Genomic DNA, 11670 nt, shown 5'->3' with positions numbered 1-11670 from the left:
CCAATTTTTTGTTTTTAGTAGAGACGGGGTTTCACCATGTTGACCAGGCTGGTCTGGAACTTCTGACCTCAGGTGATCCAGCCGCCTTGGCCTCCCAAAGTGCTGGGATTACAGTTGTGAGCTGCCGCGCCCGGCGGCTTTAATTATTTAAAAACATAAATTAAAAACCTGATGTCTATTGTGAGATATTTTATAAGCTAAAAATTTGGGGTTACTACTGTCACCTTCCCCCTATTTTTCTTCTTTCCTATTGATTCACTCTCAGCCTGCAGTCTTTGTATTCAGAGTCAGCATGAGAAAGAACAAGGATAAAGTCTACAGTTACCTTTGCTGTTGTCATGTACCATGTATGAGCAGGTGTTCTGCTGTTTCCTTCAAGTGCTTTTGTAGAGTAATTTGAGTAAACTGAATTGATTTTCCCCAACAGACTTACCCCGAATAGATTTCAGTAGTATAGCTGTGCCTGGCACATCAAGTCCCCGGCAGCGCCAGCCACCGGGAACACAGCAGTCCCACTCATCTCCTGGAGAAATAACTTCATCTCCTCAGGGCTTGGACAATCCAGCCTTGCTCCGAGGTATGTTGCTGGCCAACCCGCATGAGCTGTCCTTGCTGAAGGAACGCAATCCACCCCTGGCAGAAGCTCTGCTCAGTGGAGACCTTGGTAAGCTTATAAATTTGGAAGGCGGTTAGGCTGGCCTGAGGTAAAGAAGCTGTGTCATAGCAAATGTGAAGAGACTCAAGCAACACTGTGAAATGATTTCTTGAACATACCAGGTTTTTCTCTGTGAGAGGTGGATTCGTGCTAAAGTTAAAGGCTGAGTTAATTGGAATCAGCAATAGAGTTTTCGGAGTGAAATCCATCTAGGCCACCCCCCTCGGTTTACTTTTTGTTTTCCTCATTGTTTTGGCAGCACATAACCTAGGTGCTGATTTTTTTTTTTTTTTTTTTTTTGAGATGGAGTCTTGCTCTGTTACGCGGGCTGGAGTGCAATGGCGCAATCTTGGCTCACTGCCAGATCTGCCTCCCAGGTTCACACCATTCTCCCGCCTCAGCCTCCCGAGTAGCTGGAACTAACAGATGCCAGCTGCCACTCCTGGGCCAATTTTTTGTTTTTAGTAGAGACGGGGTTTCACCATGTTAGCCAGGATGGTCTCGAGCTCTTGACCACGTGATCCACCCGCCTCAGCCTCTCAAAGTGCTGAGATTACAGGCGTGAGCCACCGTGCCTGGCCGGTACTGATATTTTAACCTGTTAGATCTTCAATTAAAGAGAGCACCAACAAGCCAGCTGATGCCAGCTGGCATTTTTTTTAGTTACAGGAAACAGGTTCAGTGCCCTGTATGGCAAAATGAAATCACTTTAACCTCAGTGTACTGCAAGTTATTTTTTGTACTTTCTGTAGAGATGGAGTTTTGCCATGTTGTCCAGGCTGGTTTCAAAATCTTGGGCTCAAGCAGCCTGCCTGCCTTGGCCTCACAGAGTGCTGGGATGACAGGCATGAGCTGTCGCACCCAGCCAGCTTTTAGCCATCTTTATGAATCGAGTTTTCTCTGTAAATTACTCTCATTTTACTCTTGGATTTATGAGTTAAATTGGGTTAAGTCTAAAAACATAACAGACACTTAATGACTCGTTCCTCAATTGACTGTCTTTAAATTGGCAATCTTTACCTTATAGCAAAATACACAGATTTTAAATATACAATTCCTTGAGTTTTGACAGACTCCTGTAAGCCCAATCAAGACACAGGACATTTCTCTCACTCCGGAAAGTTCCGCTATGTTCCTTGCTAGTCAGTTTCCTCTCCGTATAGGTTACTACTGTTTTGATAATCTTACAGTTTAGTTTCGCCTGTCTTCATGTATATGGAATAATAGAGTGTCTGCTCTTTCGTGTTAGGCTTTTTTTTTTTTTTTTTTGAGAGAGAGTCTCACTCTGTCTCCCAGGCTGGAGTGCAGTGGTGCGATCTCTGCTCACTGCAACCTTCGCCTCCCGGGTTCAAGCAATTCTCCCACCTCAGCCTCCCAAGTGCCTGGGACTACAGGCGTACACCACCACACCCGGCTAATTGTTGTATTATTAGTAGATAGTACATGTTGGCCAGACTGGTCCCAAACTCCTGACCTCATGATCCACCTGTCTCGGCCTCCCAAGTACTTTCACTCAACTTAATGCTTTTTAGATCCATCTGTATTGTGTGCATTAGTAGTTCAGATAAACCTTGTCATAATATCTTTTAATTTCTTATGTCAGCATGTCTAATCACCAAAGACCGTGATGATGGGGCATTTAAGTTTGCACACTTAAACGTACCACCATTTAAGAAATTGCGAAATAGGCCAGGTGTGGTGGATCACCTGAGGTCAGGAGTTCAACGCCAGCCTGGCCAACATTGTGAAACCCCATCTCTACTAAAAATACAAAAAATTAGCTGGACGTGGTGGCAGGCACCTGTAATCCCAGCTACTTGGGAGGCTGAGGCAGGAGAATCACTTGAACTCGGGAGGTGGAGGTTGTAGTGAGCCGAGATCGCGCCATTGCACTCCAGCCTGGGCAACAAGAGTGAAACTCCATCTCAAAAAAAAAAGACAGAAATTGCAAAATAGATTCTTATTGTAATGTACATCTTGTAGCAAGCAGTGTTTTCTCTAATTTTCCTGCCTATTATTTCATCAGAACACACACAAAATATAGGTAGACTAACAATAGTTTATATTTATCCGGCTTAAGGCAGGGCATGTTATAAAGGAAATGAAACTAGAAGAGGAAAAGGAGATTATATAGTGCTGTATTTTGTTTCTAGGTAATAGGACAATGAGGACAATGGGGAGCAATGGGGAGGGGAGGAGTGGGGACATTCATCTGCCACATGGTCACTCCCCACCGTTTTAAATTGGAAAGTTGTTACCTCTGAGTAGAAACAATATGATAGATAACTTCTTATAAAAGATTTTTGCAAATACTTTTTTTTTTAAAGACAGAGTCTCACCATGTCACCCAGGCTGGAGTTTGTGGTGCCATCACAGCTCACTGCAGCCTCGACCTCGTGGGCTCAAGCCATCCCCCTACACTTGAACCCCCACCTGACAGTAGCTGGAACTACAGGCATGCACCACTATGCCCGGCTAACTTTTATATTTTTTGTAGAGACAAGGTCTTGCTATGTTGCCTAGGCTGGTCTCGAACTCCTAGGCTCAAATAGTCCTCCCACCTCAGCCTCCCAAAGTGTCGAGGTTATAGGTGTGAGCTACCACACCCAGCCACAAATACTTTCTTTATGCTGAATTTAAATGACGAAATAGCCTGGACTCGGAGAATAGAAAGTAAATGTAATTGCTCATTTCAAATAAGCTTTAGGCATCCTCTCTGCGTCTCTTACAGATGTAGTTTGAGAAATTGTTTGGTGTGGGAAAGTATTGATAAAGGTTGAACATACAGCGGTATTTAAGATTTTTCTCCCTTATTTTTGTAGAGAAATTCTCTAGAGTCCTGGTGGAGCAGCAGCAGGACCGAGCCCGGAGAGAGCAAGAACGGATTCGTCTGTTTTCTGCTGATCCCTTTGACCTTGAAGCTCAGGCAAAGATAGAAGAAGATATAAGGTAATGGCCTGTTCATCTAAAGAACAAGACTCAGAGACCCCAGATTTCCCAAACTGCAGGTTATCTGACATTAGTTGGGCATCTGCTTGGAGGCAGCTTCTCTGTTTTGCAGTTGAGATAGTAACCTCAGGCCGGGCACGGTGGCTCAAGCCTGTAATCCCAGCACTTTGGGAGGCCGAGATGGGCGGATCACGAGGTCAGGAGATCGAGACCATCCTGGCTAACGTGCTGAAACCCCGTCTCTACTAAAAAATACAAAAAAAAAAAACCTAGCCGGGCGAGGTAGCGGGCGCCTGTAGTCCCAGCTGCTCTGGAGGCGTAAATTCGGGAGGCGGAGCTTGCAGTGAGCCGAGATCTGGCCACTGCACTCCAGCCTGGGTGAACAGAGCAAGACTCTGTCTCAAAAAAAAAAAAAAAGAGGTAACCTCAGTCTTTTAGTTTAGTCTCTCCTCTTTTCTATGCATTTTGATTCGACATGACAAAGATATAAGTGCTGAGTTTAATGACTGTTCTAAAATTTTAAGGAAGACTCCCTGACTAGCAGACAGAGCATCATAACACAATTCTAGATAAATGACCCCAGACTGAGCAGAAGCCACCCTCTGGTGAGACCACAAGGCTGGTTGCTTATTACATGGGCTGATTTGACTCTCTTTCTTTAGACACATTGTGTGAGTCCTGACTAAATCCAGGGCTTAAACATGATTGGATTAGAGAGGGCTCTGGGCTGATGGAACATTGGTAGTCCTAAATCTGTTTTCCTGCTGCATTTCTTGTACTGGCCTCAGTGGATAAACTGAATGTTGGACATGTTTCCAGCCCTCAGTTTCTGTAATGCAGTGGTTCTCACCTGGGGCTATAGTAAAATCATATGAGAAGCTTTTAAAAATGGAGATGCTTGGGCTCTTTTCCCAAATCTGATGAATCAGAATTGTTGGGCATGGAGCTCAGGCAAGGACAGTGACGCCGTTCTGGCCTCAGTCACACTGATAGTCACAAGCAAGATTCTGTTCAGTCATTCTCTGAAGAAAAGGACAGCTGCTTTTCCCACCTCAAGTCAGTTTTTGTTGCTAATTGTGAAAAAGTATAACTAAGAAGAAGATAACAGCAATGATATTTACACTTAGACTACTCAGCCTTTTAGGGACTGTGTCGTCATTTCGGTTACTTATATGAAGCCTAACTTGGTCATTGTATTACACTATCAACTTAGAAATCAAATCATGCTTTTTTAAACTTCTCATTCTTTTTATCTTTTTTTCTTTTTTTTTTAAGACAAGGTCTCACTCTGTCGCCCAGGCTGGAGTATATTGGCACAATCACAGCTCATTGCAGCCTGGACCTCCCCTAGACTGAGGTGTTCCTCTCACCTTAGCCTCCCAAATAGCTGAGAATACAGGCATCCGCCACCATGCCCAGCTAATTTTTTCATTTTTTGAAGGGACAGGATTTCAGCATGTTACCCAGGCTGGTCTTGAACTCCTGAGCTCACGCAATCCACGCGCCTCAGCCTCCCAAAGTGCTGGGATTATAGACATGAGCCACAGCACTTAGCCCTTCCTTCTTCTTCTTTTTTATTTTTCTTTTTGAGACAGGGTTTTGCCATGTTGGCCAGGCTAGTCTTAAACTCCTGACCTCAATTGATCTCCCGCCTCAGCCTCTCAGAGTGCTGGGATTACAAGTGTGAGCACCATGCCCTGCCTCATACTCTTCTTACTACATTTGAAATCAGAAATACAGGCTAGTCATGGTGGCTCATGCCTATAATCCCAACAGTTTGCTCGAAGCGAGGAGTTTGAGACCAGCCTGGGCAGCGAAGTGAGACTCTGTCTTTACAAAAAATAAAATAAATTAGCCAGGTGCGGTGGCATGCACCTTCCATCCTAGCTACTCAGGAGGCTGAGGCAGGAAGATCTCTCAAGCCCAGGAGTTGGAGGCTGCAGTAAGCTATGATTGCATTCCAACCTGGGCAAGAGAGTGAGACCCCCATCTTAGGGGGAAAAAAAAAGAAATACAATTGTACACTAGAATTAATTGACAGCCCTAAGTCATTATGAAACTTTGTCTCAAAAAAATAAATAAGAAGAGAAGTGAAATAGATAGTGTCCATATGGCTCATGTTTCTTTCCAGGGCGTGAGTGAAGGAAATATAACACATCTGTTCTCTTCCCCACCCCCTGCTCAAGACGGAGTCTTGTTCTGTTGCCCAGGCCTGAGTGCAGTGGCGCGATTTCAGCTCATTGCAACCTCCTTCTCCCAGGTTCAAGCGATTCTCCTGCCTCAGCCTTCTGAGTAGGTGGGATTACAGGCATGCACCACCACGCCAGGCTATTTTGGTATTTTTAGTAAAGACGGGGGTTTCACCATCTTGGCCAGGCTGGTCTCGAACTCCTGACCTCAGGTGATTCGTCCTCCTCATCCTGCCAATGTGCTGGGATTACAGGTGTGAGCCACTGCACCTGACCACATTTACTCTTTGGAAGGTGAAAACCTTGTACCTCTGAAGAGACCGTCTACATATGGACCCTAGAAAAGCCGAAGTAGCTGATGTTATTGCAGAGGATTTTTTGTTGAAACTCATTTGGGTTGGAGTCCATGCAAGATGAAGTATACAATTAATTTTAGATTATTTCTGTGTTTAATAATGTGCAATAGCATAAAACCTGTGTAATTATATCAAATGTCTATTAAAGTTTCATTTGGCTTGCTACACTAGTGATTCCACAGGGTATGTGAACACCGAGGTTCAATAGCTTTCATATTTGCCTAAAGGAAGGTGCCTTTGACTTTCTGAGTTTAAATTTTGTTGCAAAATGGCTGATAAAGCCATCAGTTCACTTGAGCTACATTATTATTATGAAAAGGGCAGAAACTATAGTTAGAGCCGGAGTCAGCAGAATTTTTGTTTGTTTGAGACAGGGCCTCTGACATCCAGACTGGAGTGCAGTGGCACGATCATGGCTCATAGCCTCAACTTCTCAGGCTCAGGTGATCTTCCCCCATCAGCCTCCCGAGTAGCTGGGTCTATAGGCACACCACCACATCTGGCTAATTTTTCTTGTATTTTGTAGAGATGAGATTTCACCATGTTGCCCAGTCGTGTCTGAAAGTCCTGGGTTCGAGTGATCTGTCCAACTTCCAGAGTGCTTGGATTATAGGTGTGAGCCATTTTTAATGCTTGGCCTGAGGTTTATTTTTTGTTTGTTTGTTTGTTTAAGAGACAGGGTCAGCACCATAAAACAGGGCAAAAAAAAAAAAAAAAAGGCCGTGTCTTGCTCTGTCGTCCAGGCTGGAGTGCAGTGGTACCATCATAGCTCACTGCAGCCTCAGCCTCCCAGGCCCAAGCAATCTCTTGCCTCAGTCTCCTGAATAGCTGGGACTACAGGCTTGTGCTACCACGCCCAGCTAATTTTAGTGATAGGGTCTCACTGTGTTGCCCAGGCTGGTGTCAAACTCCTGGCCTCAAGTGATCCTCCTGCCTTGGCCTCCCAAAGTGCTGGGATTATAGGCATAAGCTGCTGTGCCTGGTCTTAGTGGACTTTCTACAAATGGGCAGATAGTAAGTATTTTAGTCTTTGCAGACCGGATCATACAATCTGTGTTGCTCATGTTCAACTCCACCACTGCCATGTGAAAGCAGCCATAGATAATACGACAGTATGTAAATGCATGATACCACTGTGTTTCCATGAAACTTTTTTTGCCTAAACAGCAGACTATGATTTACCAACCCCGAATTTACAGTGTAGTTTATCCCAAATCTGAGAACCTGTTCTGTTAGTGTCTCAGTCTTCGGGTAAGTTGCCCAGCCTCTAACCTAGTTTCCATTAATGTTGGTAGTATTTGATAATGTTAAAGGAGATTGATTTGTGCTATTTTAAGGGAGTAGAAAAAAATTGGGAATAACCATGAGATGTTGGAGTAAGCAATAACTCCCTTTTGTTGCTTTTCTCATGTAAGAATTAGAGTTGTGTTGATTTTTTTGTTTTTTTTTTCCTTTTGGTGGGGAAAGATGGGGTTTCACTGTGTTGCCCAGGCTGGTCTGAAACTTGAGCTCAAACTCCTGAGCTCAAGGGATCCACCTACTTTGGCCTTCCAAAGTGCTGAAACTACAGGTGTGAGCCACTGCACCTGGCATGTTGATTTTTTTTTTTTTTTTTTTTTTTTTTTGAGGTGGTGTCTCACTCTGTCACCCAGGCTGGAGTGTAGTGGCGCGATCTCGGCTCACTGCAACCTCCGCCTCCCGGGTTCAAGTGGTTCTACTGCCTCAGCTTCCTGAGTTGCTGGGATTACAGGCGTCTGCCACCATGCCCAGCTAATTTTTGTATATTTAGTAGAGATGGGGTTTCACCATGTAAGCCAGGCTGGTATTGAACTCCTGACCTCAGGTGATCCACCCATCTTGGCCTCCCAAAGTGTTGGGATTCCAGGCGTGAGCCGCTGTGCCCGGCCAGCATGTTGAATTTTTAAACAAATCGTTTCATGGATCAAATGAACTATGAAACACATGTAGTTTTAAGCGATGGATGCAGTTTTTTTGTAGCATAAGCTGTTATATGAGCACTGTATACTAGATGCTTTGTACCTCTCAGCAACGTAGGTAACAATTATCCTCAGTGTACAGATTAGAAAACCCAGTCCTGCAGATAAAGCAGCACAAGAAGTTGAAATATTTGTGTTTTCTGTTTGCGAACTTTTTGTAATGTTCTGGGCTTAGGAAATGTATTCAGATACCCAATAAATCCTCAGTTAAAATTGGAACATTCCCAGAGTTCTAACATTTTGCCAGAAAAATGGGGTTGTGACCCTTGCTCTCCAGTTTCTTATTTCTGAACATATAAAGGCAGCTCAGTGTTTTACATAGGGTAATTTTTATGCCTTTAGATTTTCTGCCAGCTGTTTATCTTACTGCCTCCTAGGAAATGATCTCTTGCCCCATATAGCACCAATTTTTCTATGACTCGGCTGCTGTGCTTGGGGCAAAAGATATGTACAAATCTGTTTTTTAATATTGTGACTTTGAAACTGATTTCTCTCCATGGAATTAATGCTTTCAGTGTCCCTGGTCTTGTTCTGTTACAGGCAACAGAACATTGAGGAAAACATGACAATAGCTATGGAAGAGGCTCCGGAAAGTTTTGGCCAAGTAGTGATGCTTTATATTAACTGCAAAGTGAATGGACATCCTGTGAAAGCCTTTGTTGACTCAGGTGACGTCTCTGTCTTTTATTTCTTGGTCTCCCCTCCAACATCCTTATCTGACATGGGAGAAAGGGAGGCTCAAGCATCTGTTCAGATGGCTGTAGTTGTTGTTGTTTTTTTTTTTTTTTTTTTTGAGATGGAGTCTTGCTCTGTCACCCAGGCTGAAGTGCAGTGGCACGATCTTAGCTCACTGCAACCTCTGTCTCCTGGGTTCAAGCGAATTATCCAGCCTCAGCCTGCCGAGTAGCTGGGATTACAGGCGCCTACCACAATGCCCGGCTAATTTTTATATTTTTGGTAGAGATGAGGTTTCACCATGTTGGTCAGCCTGGTCTTGAACTCCTGACCTCAGGTGATCCACCGCGCCCTGCCCAGATGGCTGTAGTTCTTTAGGCTGCTAACTCACCAGCCTGAGACTTACTGTTTCACTTGCCAGGCATTCTGTTGGTGTTAGGTTTCTTTCTTTAATCATTTCTTAACCAGTTCTGTATTTTGTGATGTCTCCTTTATCTTCCTAGCTCCCCTTGTCTAGCATCCTGAATTTCTTGGATATTTCTGTAAAAAACTGGGAATACATAGGTTTAGAAGAAGGAGCTATAAAAGGAGCTGTGTAGGGTATAGATCAAACACATTTCAGCCTGGCCTGTGCACCAACACTTTGCCAAGATTTGGGAGGAGTGTAAGGGTATCTGGGTGTGGTTCTTACCCTTAAAGAACTTAACAACCAGGTAAGGAGACTGGGATTCTTCTGCTTGAGGGTCCAGGTAATTCACATACTAGTTGGCACCTTTTCTATCAGTAACAACTGTTTGCTTTTTAGTAAGACTACACCATACAGCATTTTGTGGGTGTATGACTAAGTGGTCTTATACATCTTAATTCTGGGTGTCTCACTCAAGGCTATAAGAAAAGTGAGTTCCTAGAGTAGAAAAATTCCCTGCTCAAATAATATTTTCCTCCTTGGCTATGTAGTTCTATGTAAAAAGAAAAAAAGTATTTTCTTTCATTTGTTCATCTACTCATTTCTGAGCACATGCTGGGTTTCTGCTCTCTCTCTCTCATTTTTTAAAGAGGGGGTCTCTGTCACCCAGGCTAGAGTGCAGTGGTGTGATCAGCTCACTTCAGTCTCCACCTCCTGGGCTCAAGTGATCCTCCAGCCTCAGCCTCCCAAGTAGCTGGAACTACAGGCACGTGCAACCATACCTGGCTGATTTTTTTTTTAACTTTTTGTAGAGAGAGTTCCCCTGAATTGTGCAGGCTGATCGGGAGCTCCTGACCTCAACTCTCATTAAGAGTTTGTACCTTGAGACTGGGTGTAGTGGCTCATACCTGTAATTCCTGCATTTTGGGAGGGTGAGATGGGCGAATTGCTTGAGCCCAGGAATTTTGAGACCAGCCTGGGCAACATGGGGAAACCTTGCCTTTACAAAAAGTACAAAAATTAGCCGGGTGTGTTGGTGCGTACCTGTAGTCCCAGCTACTGCAGGTGAATGTTGGAGCCTGTGGTGACTGCAGAGGTCAGGGCTGCAGTGAGCTGTGATCGTGCCACTGTGCCCCAGCCTGGGTAAGTGAGAGCCTGCCTTTGGGGGGCGGGGCGGGGAAAGAAGTTTGTATCTTGAGATACAGACATTCCTGGGAGAAGTAAATTTACTGATTATTCCGTTTTAAAAATGTCTGTTGTGTGTAAGGCCTTGTGCTGAGTGCTTGATGATAAGACTTAGTGGCTGGAGCCTCAGAGGGCCCCTGTGTGAGTGAGAGACAAATACATAGGAGATGCTAATAGAATACTCAGTGTGTTTTGATTCCTTATTGTGTGCCAAGCACCATGCTAGGTGCTTAATGTAATCATCTTACTCAATTTTATTTCATCCTCAGAACAGCTCTATGTACTTTGTTCTACTATAGTTCCTATCTTATCCATAAGGAAACTTAGATATAGAGAAGATCAAGTCACGCTTCCAGGTATACAGAGTTTGTGAGTGGTGGGCTTTGGATTCAGCCCCAGGTTCCCTTGATGCCAGAAATTGCAACCACTGTGCAAAAGTCAAGTGAATGTTGGATGGCTGTAGAGACCACATTCTCACTCTGACCGAGGTGCTCAGGAGAGTCTTTCCAAAAGACAGCATTTGAGCTGAGGCTTTGGAAAATGCAGGAGAGCAGTGAAAGGGGCCCTTCTCATCCTGGGTTGCTTACTTTAATAACTTGCTTTTGTAGATTAAAGTTAAGAAGGAGGAAGAAAAAGACAGCATTGCCTTTCCAAATTCCCTTTTCCTTCATTATTTCTGGGCCTTGTAAAATTTAACCTTTCTCAAATGCCAAGAACTTTATTTCTTATAAAGTGTTGGGTACCTGTGAGTAATATGAGCAGAAGTGTTGGAATTGAGTGAGAGGCAAAGTCATTGCAAAAGGGCAGTCAGTTGAGGAGGAAGTGGGTCTTGAGCTAGATCTTGAAGCATCGGTGGAATTCAGAAAAAAAAGCAGGAGAGGTAGTATTTTACAGGAGGGTCAAAGTGAGTGAATGGCAAAGGCAACATTCATATTCCTCCTGCTGAAGCAGAGGGTTTAGAGTAGTTAGAATGTAAGGCCAGAAAGAAACAGTGGAGCCAGGATGGGGTGGGATCTGAAGCTGTGGTGATGGTGGTTTGAAACTAATCTCATAAGGAGTGGAAACCATTGAGGACTTCTAAGCAGATGAAGAAGTAAGTGATTTGAAAATGGTACTGTTGGCCCAGTGCAGTGGCTCAAACCTGTAATCCCAGCACTTTGGGAGGCGGGTAGATCACTTGAGGTCAGGAGTTCAAGACCAGCCTGGCCAACATGGTGAAACCCCATCTCTACTAAAAATACAAGATCAGCCAGGCATG

The 11670-nt window shown here is 44.2% G+C and overlaps 1 protein-coding gene across 1 annotated transcript in view; it reads left to right on the top strand.

The window, feature by feature from the left end:
* Nucleotides 1-11670, top strand: part of DDI2 (DNA-damage inducible 1 homolog 2 (S. cerevisiae)) — a 39221-nt gene that overhangs the window by 12159 nt on the left and 15392 nt on the right. The window contains exons 3-5 of the mRNA XM_011939946.1: nucleotides 428-664; nucleotides 3478-3604; nucleotides 8687-8814. Coding sequence (XP_011795336.1) covers nucleotides 428-664; nucleotides 3478-3604; nucleotides 8687-8814 — 492 coding nt within the window. The remainder of the gene's footprint in view (nucleotides 1-427; nucleotides 665-3477; nucleotides 3605-8686; nucleotides 8815-11670) is intronic.

This window comes from Colobus angolensis, unplaced genomic scaffold (genome assembly GCF_000951035.1).
Source record: "Colobus angolensis palliatus isolate OR3802 unplaced genomic scaffold, Cang.pa_1.0 Scaffold185, whole genome shotgun sequence".
NCBI lineage: Eukaryota > Metazoa > Chordata > Mammalia > Primates > Cercopithecidae > Colobus > Colobus angolensis.
This window is presented reverse-complemented; position numbering and strand designations above follow the sequence as displayed.